Here is a 19,187-nt window from a genome sequence, read left to right on the forward strand (position 1 = left end):
TCACAAATGTCCAGTAGAGCAGAGGCGGGAGCAGAATTCATAGTGTAATTTTTTTGCTCAAAAAAAAAATTAAACGTCATTAAACTAAAGTATAAATTTGGTATTAATAATACGGTCTAACTTTATTCAGTTAATCATGTAGCAGAAAACATTTGATTTTGCTGTTGTTTGATTAAACAGTGATTCAAGAGACAGTGATAAACGAAAAGAGAACTTTATTTATTGGCCAAAAAAATGGAGAAATGAAGTCTCTGCTTGCAGTTTAGCCTCTCAACTCCAGGGAACTAAGGAGTTACAGTACAGGAATAATGAGCAAGAGAGACCAGGAAGAAGTATTTGTCTTTTCTGTGAATAGGTACAAATCTTTGAAGAACTTAGGTGCTATGTTTTTCTGTGTCTTCTGTGGCCTGGTATTTTCATATATAACTAAAAGGTTAAAGTCTTAAAAGATACAGACAGAGATGTCAAGCCTTTCATTCTGGTTCCAGTCACGAATTAGACATTTGTAGGCCCAATGGAGAATCAGTGCTTCCATCAAAAGTGGCCTTCAAGTCCTTGACAAGTGATTGTTACTTATACTCTCACAACAGAGGCAAATGCAGAGCAAAGCTGATAATGCATTGGTCTCCAAAATTATTAGTGGCTTTGAAGTTAACTAAAAACACAGAAACTAGAGAGTTTTAGTTTTTTTTTCTTGGTAAAAATGTTTCTAATGTTATTATATAAAGTAAAAAGTATAAAAATTTTTCTTGATTCATAGGAAATATAGATTCCACCAGGTTCAAGGTTAGACTTAAATAGAATATTCTTTACATGTGGTGATATATTATGTACTCCAATAAAGCTTGCCAGAGAGCCAGCCACTAGATTAGACATAGAGGCCAGACAGTGGTGGCACACATCCTTAATCCTATCACTCAGGAGGCAGAAATCTGTCTGGATCTCTGTAAGTTCAAGGCCACACTGGAAACAGAGCCAGGTAGTGGTGGCACACACCTTTAATTCCACTACTGGGAAGCACATACATCTTTAATCCCAGGAAGTGATGGCAGGGCGGAGAAAGGTATATAAGGCATGAGGAAACAGGAACTAAAACACTTTAGCTGAGACCCTTTCAGGTGAGGACTCAGAGGCTTTCAGTCACAGGATTTATGGAGTTGGTGAGGTAATAGTTGGTGGCTGTGGCTTGCTCTGCTTCTCAGATCTTTCAACTTTTACCCCAGTATCTGGTACTGGGTTTTTTATTAAAAGACCATCTAAGATTCAAACAACATTGGCATATTTAGGTATAAAAATATTTTACCTAGCTGGGTGGTGGTGGCACACGCCTTTAATCCTAGCACTCGGGAGGCCGAGGCAGGCGGATCTTTGTGAGTTTGAGGCCAGCCTGGGCTACAGAGCAAGATCCAGGACAGGCACGAAGCTACACAGAGAAACCCTGTTTTTTAAAAAAAAACCAAAAAAAAATTTTACCTGTTTGAGACATTAAAACAGTAAGATACTTCTTTTTGGTTTTTCGAGACAGGGTTTCTCTGTGTAGCTTTGAGCTTTTCCTGGAACTCGCTTTGGAGACCAGGCTGGCCTCGAACTCACAGAGATCCGCCCGCCTCTGCCTCCCGAGTGCTGGGATTAAAGGCGTGCGCCACCACCGCCCGGCCAGTAAGATACTTTTTAAACTTTGTTTCTTTATATCCTCTTTTATTCCTTTTTAAAATTTATTTCTTAACTCATTTGTTTTACTGGTGTTTCTTTTCCCTTTGGAATATCTTCATTTATTCCTTGACAATCTCATATATGTTCAATACATCTAGATCCTATCTAGCTCCAAAACCTTTCACCCACTCCTCCCAGACAGCCTATAAATTCCCCTATCATTTTTATGCTTTTTCTCTCTGTGTCTTTTTGGGTCTTTTTGTAACCCAGTGAGCCCAATTAGTGTCCCCTTCTAGAACGTTGACTGATTGTGGCTAAGTCTGATGCAGGTAACTGCTGGAGTAAGTTGGTGAGTGCACGGCCCTGTTACGTCCAGGAGAATGCATTTCCCAGCACTTGTCCCCACCTTCCAGCTCTTAGAGTCTTTCTGCCCTCTTCTTCCATGATGCTCTCTCCACTTAGGGGTTGATAGAGATCTTCTGTCTAGAGCTGAGTACTCAGTAGTCACTTACTCTTAGCACTTGGACTAATAAAGTTGCTGCATTAAATGCTGCCCACTACAGAAAACCACTTCTCTAGCCAAGGTTGAAAGCAGCACTAATCTGTCGGTATAAACGTAAGTTGTCTTAGTTTGCTTTCCATTGCTGTGCCAAATACCACGACCAAAAGCACCTTGGGAAGGAAAGTTTATTTCACTTTGCAAGTTGTAGTCCATCACATCAAGGAAAGTCAGGGCAGAAATTCAAGACAGGAACCTAGAGACAGGAACTGAAGTAGAGACCATGGAGGAACACTGCTTTCTGGCTTGCTCAGGCTACTTTCTTACATAGCTCAGGACCAGCTGCCTACGGGTGGCCCTACCTACAGTGAGCTGGGCCCTCCCACATCAACCATCTGTCAAGAAAATGTTCCACAGGTTTGCCCACAGGCCAGTCTGGTGGGGGTGTTTTTTCAATTGAGGTTCTCTCTTTCAGAATTACTCTAGCTTATATCAAGATGACAAAAAACTAACCAGGACATACATATTTAGAAGGCAGTTTGACAACATGCCCATTTAGCAAAAGAGCAGTAGTAGGTGCTCCTCTATGGCCTATGACTTTCCAAGTTATAGCCTTTGACCAGGTTAACAGTGCCAGACATGAACTTCCTTCTATGGAGCAGACCTCAAACCCAGACAGAAAGTGGTTGGTTATTACCATTATTGCACCAGTGGGTACATCTTGCCTGGTAGGACAGTATGGTAGTATTCAGGGTTTACTTCTAGGCAGTACCATGAATGGCTTTTCTTTCCCAGTGGCCTATATAGCACATGGCACTATGAAAGATAGTAAGCAAGGAGGAAGTTTTCAGAGAAGTTGCAGTTTGATTTCTCTATGTCCTGCCACCAAAGTATGTTGGGTCTTCAGCAGTAGAGTCTTACCATCTAGTTATGATTATGAGCCAAGAGCAGTGCAGTAGCCTTTGCTTTTTGGGGGGCTTCCTTGACCGATCAGTCATAGGGTGTTGACTTATGTGTATTAAACTATCCCTTCATCTCTGGAATAAAGACAACTTGGTGATGGTGGATGATCTTTTTGATGTGTTCTTTAATTTGCAAGTATTTTGTTGAGAATTTTTTTGTGTGTAATTTCACCATGGGAGTCTCTAATTTTTTTTGTTATTGTTTCTTTATTTGCTTTTGGTATCAGGGTAATAACAGCTTAGTAAAAAAGAATTGGGTGATGTTACTTCTTTCTTTAATGGTAAGGTTTGTGAAGAATTAGTGGTGTTTCTTCTTTAAAGGTTTGGTAAAATTCACCAGTGAATCCATCTAGGCCTGGAATTTTAGTTAGGAAATTTTAAAATACTGCTTCAGACTCACTGTTTGTTATAGATCTGTTTAAATAATTATCTCGTTTTGGCTTAATTTGTTAGGTCATTTGCATCTAGGAGTTTATAAGTTCCTTTTAGTATTTCTAACTTAGTGAATGTATGTTTTCAAGGTAAGACCTAATGATTTTCTGATTTCATTGGTAGCTGCTGTAATGACTCCCTTTTCGTCACTTACTTTATCAATTGAGGTCTTTTTTTTTTTTTTTTTGGTTAGTTTGACTAAGAGTCTATCAGTTTTATTATCTTTTCAAAGAACCAAGTATTTGTTTAATTGATTCTTTATATTTTTCCTCATTATTTTATGTCCTAATGATTTCTTTTCACCTACTGAATTGTGATTTGATGTATTGTTCTTTTTCCAGGGTCCTAAGGTGAATAATTGACTTATTTATTTGAGGTTTCTCTGATTTCTTATGTAGGCACTTAGAGCTCTACAGTTCTTTTTTTCCTTCTTAGGATTGCTTTCATTATATCCTATAGGTCTTGGCATGTTGTGCTTTCATTTTCACTTTATTCTAGTAATTTATTTTCATTCACTTATTTATTTCTTCAAGGATGGACTTGATTTTCAACAGTGTTATTTCATAGCATAGTTTAGCCTTTCCTGTGGCGTCGTGGTTGGGTTTGTTTTTCTCTGCAGTTCCAAGAATTTCTTGAAATTTTTCTGTGGAGCTGATGTGGTGGTCAGAAATTCCTTTAGCCTATTTTTATCATGGGAAGACTATTTTTCCTTCTATTATACTAGGTAGCTTTGCTAGGTATAGTGGTCTGGGCTGGCAGTTGTTTTTCAGAACTTGAAATACACCTGTCCAGGCTCTCCTGGCTTTTAAAGTTTCATTGAATAATCTGTTGTTATTTTGATGGGCCTGCCTTTATTTACGGTGTGGTGTTTCTCTCTTGCTGCTTTTAGTATACTTTCTTGGCCCTGTATATTTAGAGTTAACCATATTGATGATGTGGGGTTCTTTTCTGGTCTTGGTGTTAATGCCTCTTGGATCTGGATTGGCATCTCCTTTCTTAACCCTGGGAGAGTTTCTGTTATGATTCTTAAAACTGTTTTCTGTGCCTTTAGAACTAGATTCTTTTCCATCTTCCTTGCCTACTCATAGATTGAGTCTTTCAGAATGCCAGGTATTACTTGGAATTCCTTCTGTTACCTTATTATTTTAACTTTGCCTTGTTTGATTGTTCCAGTTCCTCGATCTTGCCTTAAGCACAGATGGTCTATCTTCTCCTTGATCTGTTCTATTTAGTGAGACTTTTCATAGAGCTTTTATTTGACTTTGCTAGGTTTTTTATTTTCAACATTTCATTGTTTTTTCCCTCCGTATTTCTCTTTGTTGAATTTCCTCTTCATAGCTTCCTCATTTTATTCAGCTGCTTTGCATTCTCAATTAGGAGCTTGTTTTTGATTTCCCGGATATAATTACAATCATTATTTTGAGTTCTTTCTCTGTGATTTCATTTAACTCATTTTTGCTAGATACCATTACCGTAGGATTAGTAAAATCTGGAGGAATTACGTTCTCTCTCTCTCTCTCTCTCTCTCTCTCTCTCTCTCTCTCTCTCTCTCTGTGTTTCTTATGTCACTGGGTTAGAATTTATGCATGTAGTGTTATTTCTTCATTTGGTATAATTTTTTTTTATCAGCTGTATTCTTTCAATTGAAGTATTTGCAATGTTTCTGTGGGACTTGGATGTGATAGAGTTAAGTGTGTAGTTCAGAAAATAGTTCCCCATTTAGGAGCTCAGTGTGCTAGGTATAAACTATGTATTTATATTCTTAGCAGGATATAAACTTTGAGATCATCACAGCTACTTGATATTATCATTATGAAGATACTATACTAGCTAGTTAATGACAGTGGCCCCTTTGGCTTCCATAATTGCTGGAGGATAAATAACTAAGGGTAGTGTGGCATGTATTCAGATTTTAGTTATTAAAATTAGTAGTGGTAGGGAGGTAGAGTGGGTAAGGATGAGTATTAATTATTTGTCTTAGGGTTTCTATTGCTGTAATGAAACACCATGACCAAAAAGAAAGTTGGGGAGGAAAGAGTTTATTCTGCTTATACTTCCATATTCATCATTGAAAGGAGTCAGGACGAGAACTCAAACGTGGTAGGAACTCAGAGGCAGGAGCTGATGCAGAAGCCATGGAAGAGCGCTGCTTACTGGTTTATTTACCATGGCTTGATCATTCTGCTTTCTTACAGAACCTAGGACACCAGCCAACGGTTGGCACCACAGTGAGCTGGGCCCTCACCCATCAATCATTAATTAAGAAAATGCTCTATGGCTGGCTTACAGCCTGATCTTATGGTAGTGGTCAGTCTGTGGTTTGCGACTCCTAGATCCCTTCACAGGGGTCACCTAAGACCATTGGAAATATCATATATTTACATATGATTAATAACAGCAAAATTAAGTTATGAAGTAGCAATGAAAATAATTTTATGGTTGGGGTTACCACAGCATAAAGAACTTTATTAAAGGACCAAAGGAAGGTTGAGAACCACTGTCTTATGGAGACATTTTCTCAATTGAGGTTCCCTCCTCCAGATGACTACAGTTTGTGGCAAGTTGACATAAATCTAGTCAGCACAGTATTAGATTTATTTTGAAAAGAAAGAAAGTCAAGGTGTATAAAGTAACTAGGAAGTGAAAATTGGGGTACTGTTAGGGTCCACAGATAATAGAGGTTGTTATATCTATGGAATGTTGTAAGTAAGAAGTAAAAAGAAGAGGTGATAAAGATGAACAGAAGATGTAGGAATAAGAGGAGATGTTATTTGAGATGTGGGAGAAAAGTGTAGTAGAGACTGCTTTATATTAGACTGGTGGGCAACAGTCCTGAAACCTACTTGAACAATATACGAACAAAAGGAAATCACCATGAGACGTGTATGCAAGAGTGGAGATTAAATAATAGAGAATAAGAAATAAAAGAAATAGTTATGGAGAGTTGCTGGCATAGCTGTGCTGAGTTGAAGGTTATGTCTTCTGATTCCTCTGGCATTAGCAGGCTCCAAGGTATGTGAGGGGCAAGTAGGAACTGTCTCTGCAGCCTCAGTGTTCTTGGGGTTCTGGCATGTGGGGGAGGAGCGATTGTAAGACCTTTCAGTGGTAGTTACCTTGGATTTCTGCATTCCTCCATGGCCTTTCTTGTCCTGCAGGTTCCCCTAAAATTTCACTTAGTTCATTGGCAATTCATATACACATTTATAATGCATTCTGGTCACTTTCTCTCTATATGATCCCTATCAACTTCTTCCCTATCTGCCCCTTTCCCAGATTTGTGACTTTTGGTTTTGTTTTGTGGCCCAGTTCGTTTAACCAGGGAACTTTGTATGAGCATTGGAACCTGGTGGGATCACTAGTAGGTACACAACTAACTGAAAGGCAATGACTGTTCCTTGATAGAACCAGAGAGATTGTTCAGTAATGATATAGGCTTCCCTTGTCCTCTCCTTAATGTATGCCTGGCTGTTCATGGGCCTGTGCTTGTACAGACTCATTACAGTCATGTATGGTTGTTGCAAGTACATGATTGTGGTAGCTGAGTACTGTCCTTTCCCAGAAGACCAGAAGGTGGTCTTTTTTTTTTTTATTTACTTTTTGAGAGGTAGATTAGTATAATGGACTCTAGAATCAGAAGTCTGAATCTTGGTTGTGCTGAAGACAAGGCTATGACTTTGGATACATAGTGGTATACACAAAGTACCTGCCTCATAGGCATGTTAGGAGGATTAGATAAGCTACTGTATTTATTAACATACAGTAGTATACAATGCTAACTTATATCCTGACCTACTTAGTGTGCTTTTCATTAAAATGACAAATGTTTCTTTTTCTTCTACAGATTTATGGTGGATTATTTTCTGAAGATAAGTGTTGGTACAGATGCAAAATGCTGAAAACCATCAGTGATGATAAGGTAGGAAATTGTATTCATATTTTGGGCTTAAGGAATGTCTATCTTGGTTCCAAAACCTTTTAAAAATGTACTTTAAAATTTTTTACAATTATTTATTTTGTATGTGCGTAATATGTATGTGGGCACAAGAGTGCCACAGTGCACAGCATTTGTGAGGCCTGAGGACAGCCTGAGGGAATTGGTTCTGTCCTGCCACCATCTGGGTCCTGGGATTGAACTCAGGTCATCAGCTTTACCAGCAAGCATCCTCATCTACTAAGCCATCTTGCTGGCCCTTGTTTCTAAAAGGATGCTTAATTGAGTTTATTATTGCTTATTCATAGTGATAATGACTAGATTAACAGACTTAACATTTATGAAATGGAGAGATGGCATGGTTGTTAAGAGCACTGGCTGCTCTTCCTGAAGACCTGGGTTCAGTTTCTAATACCCACGTGATGGCTTTACAACCATCTGTGATCTTAGTTCCAGGGCAGTGCCCTTGTTGGGCCTCCTCAGGCAGCATGCACACATGTGTGACACATACATAATGCTGGCAAAATACCCAGGCACATAAATAATAATAAAACTAAAAAATAGAAGATAAAATTTGTGAGTTATTTTTGCAGATTAGTTGGCTCTTTCTGCCCTATCTCTTAATGATTCTTTAAAAGTTATAAGTAACTTTTAAAGTTCATTTTATTAAGATTGATGAATAGAAAAAGAACATTTATTTGATCTTGAAGTTAGATGTATTTTGTATTTGGTGTCAAATATTGTTGACAATGAAGATTGGTTTTCCACTTCTAATCCTTAAGTTAAATGTGATTAAGTTCTTTTGTGTCAAGCTGTTTTATTTCTTACATTGAAAGATTGTGGAAGATTTATTTACATATTTATATTTCATAATTTATTGCATATATAAAAATGTACTTTGTTAATATTCATTCCCTCCAATACTCTGTCTTATTCCCTTCCCAATTCTTCCCAACCCATTTTTTCCCTCGCAATAAACTTCCCTCCTAAGGGAGATGAGATTTTTCTGCAGAGCTGTTTGGGGGCAAATGTACATTGTGGGATCATGGAAACAGCTCTTCAGGTGTTCCATAAGTGATTTTTTTACATCTGCTTTCTAGACCTAAAATATATTTCATAATGTTTAGTTTGGTAGATATTTTTTATTAATAAAATGCTAAGTAGAAAAGTTTAATGATTTCTGTGGCTGGTTTGTGTTTTAAAAATATCATTTAATATTGCTATAGATAATGTTTTATCTTGGTGAAAATGAATTTTCTAATATAACTTTTTCCATAATTTGACAGTTGAATATTTTGCGCTTGCCTTTTGGGTTGACTGAGGTTTTAAATTAAGGCATTAGATGATGATTGACTTTGTAATATACTTTTAGAAAGTTTTTAAGGATTAAAAAAATGTGTATGGGAGCTCTTCCTGCTTGTATGGATGTGTGCCATGCGTATGCAGTGCCCACAGAGTCCAGAAAGTGTTGGATTTCTTGGAACTGAAGTTACAGATGGTTGTGAGCTACGATGTGGATGCTAGGAACTGAACCTGAGTCTTCTGGAAGAACAGCCAGTGTTCTTAATCACTGATCACTTAATCGCTATCCCAACAGCCCCCAGAAAGATTAAAAACAATAGATATAGGGCTGGAAGTAAGGGTCAATTTGGTCAGTTTCAAGGTCTAGCCAGAGTGGGTTTAATTTTGTTAAAGAATTTTTATTTTTATTTTTATTTTTTTTTGAGACAGGGTTTCTCTGTGTAGCTTTGTGCCTTTCCTGGAACTTGCTTTGTAGACCAGGCTGGACTCGAACTCACCGAGATTCGCCTGCCTCTGCTTCCCAAGTGCTGGGATTAAAGGTGTGCGCCACCACCGCCCAGCAAGAAATTTTTTTCCTGTGGGAAAAAAAATAGGCTTTACTGTTTTCAATTTGAATTTAAGACTGTAGATTGATTTTAATATTAAGAGATTAGAAAGGATCACAGTGCTATATACTCATGTTTGTATAAAAATACTAGTGGTTAAAAAAGACAAATGACAAATGGTACTATTGGAAATTATTCCCAAATGCAGAATTTTCTTTACTTTGAGGTTGTCATTAGAGCTGTTTCTAAAGGCGTTTGTCATCTGAAGCAACATTTATAGCTCTTGTTAGTTAATAGATTTTATAATCTAGGTTCAGTACTACTGTTTGCCTTCAATTTTTTTTCTAGTGCCTGGTGAGGTACATTGACTATGGAAATACTGAAATTCTAAACCGATCTGATATAGTAGAAATTCCCCCAGAGCTGCAATTTTCTAGTATTGCCAAGAAGTATAGACTTTGGGGACTACAGATTCCTTCTGGCCAAGAAGTTACCCAGTTTGACCAGGCAAGTCACACATTTAAATTCTTAATGTATTATACTTGAAACTATATACTTGAAGGCATATGCACTGTTAAATGTCATTAGCTTTGTTTAATGTAAAAGCTTATATATTTTGGTAGAAAATGTGAATTATAAAATAATTCAGGGTTATGATACAGTTCATGGTAGAGCACTTACCTAGTATGATCAGACCCTGGGGTTGATCTTACCGAACAAACAGACAAATGAGCATAAACACATAAAAAATTATATATTTGTTCTCATATTTGGTAGGTAATCATTCTTAATGATCAAATAAGTGATTTTATATACATAAGTAAATAAATGTGAATGGTTTCTTCTGTAAAAATTTAAAAGGACTTTTATATGATAAAAAATTCTGTTAACATTGTTTTTGTGAAAGTATTGGGTTTGTTTCTGTTTTGGCAGTACTGGGGATTGATTCTAGAGCACCCCTCAGTGGTCTTTAACCCTGTCTATAAATATCAGTAGTTTGAAATTTTTAGTATTACAAATAATCAGATTTATGTTTTAGGCAATGTGATGACTAGTTTTAAATGTAGCTGGACACAAACTAGAATAATCTGGGAAGAAAGTCTCAAATGAGAAATTATCTAGATAAGGTTGGCCCGTGGGCATGTATGTTAGGGCTTGTTTTGATTGCTAATTGACCTGGGAAGACTCAATTCATTGTGGGCAGTACCATTCCTTGGCCAGGGTCTCTTGAATGATATAGATAGTACAGGAGATAGCTGGGTGAGAAGAGCAAGCAGGCAGCATGAGTATGTTTATTTCTTTCTACTTTTAAGCATGGATGTGGTGTGGCTGGCTGTTTCAGCCTCTGTAACTTCCCTGCAGTGACGAATGTAACTTGTACTTGTAAGGCAAATAAACCTTTTCTCTCCTGTTTTCCTGGGAGATGCAACACATGTTTACTTTTCCTGGGGAGATGCAGCACATATGTCTACTCATGCCAGATAGGAATCCCATGACAGACCAAAGTATGGATACCACCAAAGCCCAACTTGATGAACCAGTGGATTTTATTGGGGTTACTTACAGGAGCAGAAATGGTGCAAAGACAGCTGCATTATCAAAGCCCACCCCAGCCTGGGTGACAGTTCACAAAGCTGGGAACCTGGGGTTCACTGCACACCCTGCAGGCAGCTCAACAGGTTAGAGAGTGTCCTTTCCAGGTGCCTCAGTTGGTCTAAACCTCTGAGTCAGCTTGCTGGTTTTTGCTGCTTCTAGGCAGCTGTTTGGGTGTCAGAGTCTATTTTGCAGCTTTTTTTTTTCCTTGAGAGTCGTCTTTGTATGTCAGCTTGTCTGAGTCTTTGTGCCAGCTTCTCTCATCTCAGAGTCTTCTTTGCAGTTCAGTTTTCTGTTCTGAGAGAGACTCACAGTTTTTATTGCTTACTCTAGAAGGGAGGGGCTTAGAGAATTTGGTCAGTTTCAGGGACATCCTGAAGCTTTTTAGTTGTTTACCTTTCTACCTAAGGAGCATCTTCTTGCAGAATGGAATGTTTCGATATCTCAGGAAATTGTTACATAACACCACTTCCTCCCCCTCTAAAATTTCATCCTCCTGCTCTTAAATTTTTTTTACTGCTGCTCTTTAGCAATGATCCCTGAGCCTTGGAGGGGTTGACTATAGACGTTCACCCATGACTAAGAAATAGGGTACCATATCACAGTAACAGTCACTTGATCTCATAACCCCAGTGGTTATGAGTTGAGGCTGATAACAGTAATGATATCTGGGCATAAATACACATGTTTGGAAGGCAGTTTGACAGGCACATCACATACATCCAGAAAACCCATAGAAGTTGCTTCCGAATTGGGACTTAGGACCTCCCAGCCATAGGTTTTTGTTCTGGCTTACAGTACCAGACATGAACTCCCTCTTGTGGAAAGGACCTTAAATCCTACTGGGAGGCTCTTGATCTCTCCCATGATAGCAGAGCCACTATTGCATAAGCAGGCACATCCTGCCTGGTATGTTGGTGTTTTAGCACACGGGGTCCATGACCAAGCAGGAATGTTGGGGACAGCTTTCTACCAGCAGTGGGCATGGCCTGCTCTGACAATACAGAGGTCTACTAGCAGGGTGGGAGTTTCCAGTATAGTCCCGGCTTAATTTCTCCATGTCCTACAGTGAAAGCATATACATATAATATCTTTAGCAGTAGTCTTACCACCTGGTCCTGGCGTACAACCAACAGCAGTAGTTTTGTGTGTGTGTGTGTGTGTGTGTGTGTGTGATTTGTGGGGTCTTAGGGGCTTCCCTAGCCAACAACTCACAGGAAGGTAGCACACTCCTGGCACTGGGGTTTTTATTTAATAACCTTAGAGTCTCTGGAGTGTCCTTTTTTATGCATGTAGGGTACCTTTTGGATTTTTTTTTAAAATTAACCCAGTCCCAGTAGTGTTGTGAGGTAGGTAGAAGTACCATTTTACCTGGTTGTCTCTCCAGTGGCTTTTCAAATCTGCAAAAACATTTGGAGGTTAGCATTATGTTATCTATAGAGCAAGACCCTTTCCAGAAGATGAGCAGGACAAGGCAACATCCTGAACTACTGTAACATAACAGATAGTGAGTGGGGTTACAAAGATAACCTTGGTGAAACACTCTGAAAGTCTGTTGGCATCCGTTTTCAGAAAGTGTCAGGTGATCCAGAAGTTTACAACTAAGAAGATACAAAAGTTGAACATAAGCAAGCTCTATTACAGCATGGAAAGACTTCATTCATTTGTATCATCTGTTTTATCCACAAATCAGGGTTTGGTACACGTGTATAGGAGATGCTAACTTAATTAGTTCTCTGTAATCTTCACTCCTATTCTCTGAATTGTTACATTTTTACATACCCTGGAGCTTTCTCTGGGAGCTTCCCTACATTTCTCCACACCTGATAAATTCAGTGGGCCTGACTTTATCTGCTCAGACCTACTTAGGGCCAAAGGTGAATGTGGTCCTGTTTGACCTGCTGGCTCCCTGGATCAGAGTGACCCTGGGTTGGCACATCCCTTTAGCCTCCCTGTTCACTATACCTGGCTGTTGGCGGGGAGTTCCTGACTGGGCAAACCATCTCCACCCCTAGCATAACCTTTTGCTGGAGGGAAATGTATCCTCCACAGTCTGGGGGGATAACTACCCACCTCTGGGACAGGCTTGATCATCCTGTATTGTTCTATCATGGGTGTCTTCCGTGAACTGCTCCTCAGGCAGAAGCTCCTTAGCACACCATGTGGCTTTCTATCAGCTTTTTCCTTAGGAACTCCAGCCCGACACAGATTTTGTTGCATTTGTCTTCGAGGAACCCCCAGACCACTTCCTTGCCTTTACCCTTTAACTGTCTCCTCTAGGGGGCTCTGTCACTTTATGAATTCTGTCCACATGTCGGTCTAAGTCACTGAGCTCTGCCAAAGCCTTTCCTACTTTACAAAGGTCTTGCCCCACCAAAGGACTCAGCAGAGTCACTAAAGCTCCATACTAGTCTAGAGGTCCCTGCAGGATGAGCCTTTTCTTGAACTCCTCTGTGAACATAGTGCTATTTGGCCCAGTGAGCTGGGTTCAGACACAGCTTCTCTCATTCCTAGTTCCCTCAATAGCATCTATCCCTCCTCTACGATCCTCTAGTTCCTGGTATTTATGGGGAATTCTGACAGAGATAACCGAGTGTTGTATGTCTTTGATAAGTCAGTCCTTTAGGGATTGATTTTCTTCAGACTGTCTCAGGTTATGCAGCTTTTGCCATAAGAAGGTATGGTAAGTAAAATTATTATTCAGTTTTCCTGCCACTATACCCAGCTTGTATTTCTAAATTTTATGCTTGAAAAATTTATAAAGCCTATGTTTCTTTTAATATAAAATACTTTGCCTGCTCCTCCTTTCCCCTTTATCTATTGGAACCCTTCTTCCCAATACATCCTCTTTCCTTAACAACAACAACAACAACAACCAGAGTTTACACCCTAGAAGAAAAAAAACGACTCCTTCACCTCCAGGAGCCACCAACTACCAATAGCTCCTCAGCTAGAGTGGGGCCTCCTTTGCCCCTCCCCATTCATAGTGGAAGATTGTTGGGGTTAACTTGTGCAGGTCTTATTAAGTAATCACAGCTATTGAGTTCATGAGTGCAAGGGGCATGTCAAATCCAGGAGATACTTGTGTTCCTCATCCTCGTGTTTTTATACACTTGCCTGCTCTTCTGCTATGCACTTTGACAGTTTTGAGACTCAGCTTTCACTGCAAAAAGCAGCCTATCTGAACAAGGTTGAGAACCTCACTAAATCGGATACAAACATAGTATTTAGAAGGCAGTTTGATATGTCCATTTAGCAGGACAGCATTGGCGATCTTTTAGCATATATAGTTTGGATCACTTCTGATCCTTTAGCTGTATTCTTCTAGGCCTAAGTGTTCTTAGTCTGTTGATAAATTGAAACACAAATGAAATATTTTCCTTTGTAATACTATGTATTTTATACATTGAAAAATTTCTCAGGATTCCACAAATAGTTCATTAGACTGATAAAAGAGCCCATGTACAAGAAAAGTTTGGGTCTGTTACGTGGTTTTTATTTCTGTCCTCTATACTGTTACAGAGTTAGAGAAATAAAATAATTATCTGTATTAGTTTCATACAATTTTTTCTGGATCTTGACTTTTTTTTAAAAAGTAAGGTTAGCTTTTATATTTTAGTTTTTGGTTTGGCTTTTGCATCCTCATTTTTATGATAGTTATTGACATAATTCTCACTTGGTTGGCATTTATCATAATCTTCTCTTTTTTTCTTCTTTCTTCCCCCTCCCCTGCACTTCTTTTGGTAGTGGTGTTGATGTTTGAACACAGGGCTTCCTAGGTGCTAGGCTATGGTACTCCCACCTGACTAGTCATAGGTTTTCCTATTTACTGAGACTATAGTTAAAAGTAAACCTTTCCTTTCTTAAGAGAGATGCTCCACTTATTTTAATGGCCTCTGTTTCAAGGAGGATATGAACAGGCAAATATGAGCAGTAATCACGCATTTTACCTTTTTAATTCATGCTTTATATATTCTGAAAAATTAGTAATTTCATTTATAGTGTAGGCTGAAAAATCAGGAAAGGAATTTAAAGAAATCTAGAAGAAAAGAGTACTTAGATTGTATCAAAGTAGTTTTAGGAATTAAAATTCTTAACAGCAATAAAGTTCCTGGTAAAATGAAGTCTTAAGATACTTTGCAATCTCAAATATGTTTTATTATATCTTTTCTCAGTGTCGTGGGTTGGTAATAATTAAAAGTTAGCAAGTACCTAGTTTTTCGTGTGGCTTCTCTCATATGATGGTGCTGATATAGCCTCCTTAAAGTTCTGTTTAAGGAAGTTTTAAGTTTTGAATAAACAATTACTAGTGTTGCATAGTCTATAATTTAAAATTGTTGATTTTAAAAAAGATTCTGGTATTTTGTGCTTTGAAATTCTTTTACATTTATTGTGTGTATATGTACATGTGTGGGCATGCATGTAGCATAGCATATGTGGAAGTCAGAGGATAACTTGTGGGAATTTTTCTCCTTCCACCATGTGGCTTGAACCCACTGAGTTATTGTAAACATCTGTTTTGTGCTTTGAGATTCTATTTTAGTCTTTGTTCTTGTCTTAGTTTAAAATCAAAGTATCTGATTTTGCCTTTAAAATAATTTTTAAGTTTTCTTGATGGTGCCTTTTATAGGTACCAGAAATCCTTTTTGAAAATAAAGCTCCTTTGAACATCATTACAGCTGTGGTGGGGCTCACTAGAACATCATTACAGCTGTGGTGGGGCTCGCTAGAACATCATTACAGCTGTGGTGGGGCTCGCTAGAACATCATTACAGCTGTGGTGGGGCTCGCTAGAACATCATTACAGCTGTGGTGGGGCTCGCTAGAACATCATTACAGCTGTGGTGGGGCTCGCTAGAACATCATTACAGCTGTGGTGGGGCTCGCTAGAACATCATTACAGCTGTGGTGGGGCTCGCTAGAACATCATTACAGCTGTGGTGGGGCTCGCTAGAACATCATTACAGCTGTGGTGGGGCTCGCTAGAACATCATTACAGCTGTGGTGGGGCTCGCTAGAACATCATTACAGCTGTGGTGGGGCTCGCTAGAACATCATTACAGCTGTGGTGGCTCGCTAGAACATCATTACAGCTGTGGTGGTGGCTCACACCTTTAATCCCAGGCCTTGGTAGTCAGAGGCCAGCCTGGTCTACAGGGCAGACTTTGAGGACAGCCAGGGCAACTCAGAGAAACCCTGTCTCAATAAACCAAACCAAAACTAACATCATTACATTTAGTTGGAGTCAAGACCGTCGAAACAATATGCTAGGTTAAAAAATTATTCTAGGATTATTAAATATTTAGTATTCATTAATTCAATTATTAATTCAGTAATTAATTAGTATTCATTAAAAATTTATAAATATGGGGCTGGAGAGATGGCTCAGTGGTTAAGAACAGTGACTGCTCTCTCCAAGAGGACCTGGATTCTATTCCCAGCACCCACATGGCAGCTCAGAACTGTCTGTAACTCCAGTTCCAAGGTACCCAACACCCTCACATAGACATACATGCAGGCAAAACACTAATGCACATAAAATAAAAATAAATTTTTAAAAAGAAAAAAACATTTATAAATATGGTTGAATAGTAACTTTACTTCTGGAAAAGGTTTTCACAAACATTGAAATAATTCATGCACATGCAGAGATATATTTTCATAAGTCAATATATAATATATATGTATACAGATTTTAGGAAAAAATATGAGTGGAAGCAAAGTAAGAGGAAAATGTTAATGTGAATGGTTTATATTTTGTTTTTTTTCCCCCTATCTTTCTTAGGGCAGAACATTTTTGGGGAGCTTGATTTTTGAAAAAGAAATAAAAATGAGAATTAAAGCAACCTATCAAGATGGAACAGTTATTGCTCAGGCTGAGTATGGCACAGTCGATATAGGGGAAGAAGTGGCAAAGAAAGGATTTGCAGAAAAGTGCAGACTGACCCCTGGCGTTGATGTCTGTGAGGCAAAGAAACCAGACTCCAGTCAGCTTGCTCTCAGGAACCTCAAGAACCCTATCCCCTTGTGGGGGCGCAGATCAAACCAGTCAACTTTCAGCAGGCCAAAGGGGCATTTTAACGGGAAGTTGACTCTTGATGTGAAGTATGAGACTAATGCAGGAAATCATGTGACATTTCCAAAGTAAGACGGGGTTGTCTTAGTCAGGGTTTCTATAGCAGCAATGAAACACCTTGATCAAAAAACAAGTTGGGGAGGAAAGGTTTATTTGGCTTACACTTCCATATTGCTGTTCATTATGGAAGGAAGTCAGGACAGGATCTCAAAACAGAAGGAACCTGGAGGCAGGAGCTGATGCAGAGACCATGGAGGGGTGCTGCTTACTGGCTTTCTTCGCCTGACTTGCTCAGCCTGCTTTCTTATAGAACCCAGGACCATTACCCACAATAGGCTGGGCCCTGGGCCCTCCCCCATTGATTACTCATTGAGAAAATGCCTTACAGCTGGATCTCATGGAGGCATTTCTTCAACTGAGGCTCCTTCCTCTCTGATGACTCTAACTTCTGTCAGGTTGACACAAAAGCATCCAATACAACTGCTGTTTTAAAACTTTAATTGGCTGGGCGGTGGTGGCGCACATCTTTAATCCCAGCACTCGGGAGGCAGAGCCAGGCGGATCTCTGTGAGTTCGAGGCCAGCCTGGACTACCAAGTGAGTTCCAGGAAAGGCGCAAAGCTACACAGAGAAACCCTGTCTCGAAAAACCAAAAAAAAAAAAAAAAAAAAAAACTTTAATTGATTTCAAATTTATGGTAGTATCCTTTATAGAACTCAGTTCTTAGGCTTTTGGAATCCTTAACAGTACCTATGACTTTGTGATCTTACATAATTCTGTCTCTCTTTTTTAGCAGGGATATTTTCCTTAAAAACCTTGAAAATAAAATTTTCTTGAATTGATTAAAGTTCCCTTGCCAACTTTTCATTCCAATTCTTTTGAATGTCTTTATAAAAAATAAAAACATACCCTAGTATTGAAATTATTCAGACAAAGCCTAGAACTTACAATAAGTTTTGCAATTGGGGCTGGAGTTTAGCTCAATGGAGTACAGACCTAGTATGCATGAGGCTCTGGATGTAATCCCCATCCTCTTAAGGGAAAAAAGGTTGAAAGATTTTCCTCTGGCTATAAGAAAAATTTTCACATGTTTAAGGAATTTTTTGTGTGAAAGCTTGTGGTAAGATTTAATTGCTCTGTAAGGAGTTCATTTCTTTAAAAATATTCTTTTGGCTTTTTTTTTTTTTTTTGGTGCTGGAAGTAAAACCCAAGGCCTGATGCTTGCAAGGCATATACTTTACTAATTGATCTCTACCCTCAACCTGTATTTTAAATTCTTAACTGATCAAATAATTGTTTATACTTCTGATGTATGGTATGTTGTTTCGATTCATGTATTCCATATAAGTAAAAGATCAGAGGACGTGAGATGTCTCTCACCTCAGGTATATGTAATTTGAGGTACCCTTTTAGATAATTTTCAATTATCTACTCGAGGCAGAAAGCCAGACTAGATACTCATGTATACCAATACATTATTTAAAAACATTATTTTATGTTTGGTGTTTTGCTTACATGTGTGTCTCTGTACCATATGATTGTCTGGTGCCCTCGGAGGTTAGAAGAGAGCATTGGATATCCTGGACCTGGAGTTACAGAAGGTTGTGAGCTGCCATGTGGGTGCTGGGAGGGAGTTGAACCAGGGTCCTCTACAAGAGCAGCCAGTGTTCTTAACCACTGAGCATCTCTCTAGGTCAGTAATTCTCTACCCTTCTAATGCTATAACCGTTTAATACAGTTCCTTTTGTTGTGGTGACTCCCAACCATAAAATTATTTTTGTTGCTACTTCATAACTGATTTTGCTACTGTTATGAATCATAATGTCTTAGGTGACCCCTGTGAAAGGGTTGTTGAATCCTCAAGGGATTGCGACCCACAAGTTGAGAATCACTGCTCTAGCTCCAGTGTATTCTCTCTCACCTACGGTGATCCAAGCAATGATGTCATGGCAGTTTGATGGATTTTTACTGGTGGTTTAAGAACTAAACAAATAAGGTGCAAGGGAGGAGGGAGTAGAAAAAACTGACACAGAACTATTTATTGTTCATGTTGTTCTTTGGAGTTGATAGTGGTAAGAGGAATTTGGAATATAAGAGAGTGGAGGCATTGTTTTTGATGTATACCCCAGTTAAAACAACCTAGTTTGCATTAAAATAATCTGTTTTCATGTTTTGATACAGAGTCTGACTGTAGC

At 38.8% G+C, this 19,187-nt stretch overlaps 1 protein-coding gene across 1 annotated transcript in view; it reads left to right on the forward strand.

The window, feature by feature from the left end:
• The window catches only part of Stk31 (serine/threonine kinase 31), an 80,939-nt gene that overhangs the window by 7,889 nt on the left and 53,863 nt on the right, over nt 1-19,187 (forward strand). The window contains 3 exon segments of the mRNA XM_052721508.1: nt 7,388-7,462; nt 9,673-9,831; nt 16,703-17,061. Of these exon segments, the coding sequence (XP_052577468.1) occupies nt 7,388-7,462; nt 9,673-9,831; nt 16,703-17,061 (593 nt within the window).

This window comes from Peromyscus californicus, unplaced genomic scaffold (genome assembly GCF_007827085.1).
Source record: "Peromyscus californicus insignis strain IS unplaced genomic scaffold, ASM782708v3 Scaffold_6__1_contigs__length_162567912, whole genome shotgun sequence".
NCBI classification, from domain to species: Eukaryota; Metazoa; Chordata; class Mammalia; order Rodentia; family Cricetidae; genus Peromyscus; species Peromyscus californicus.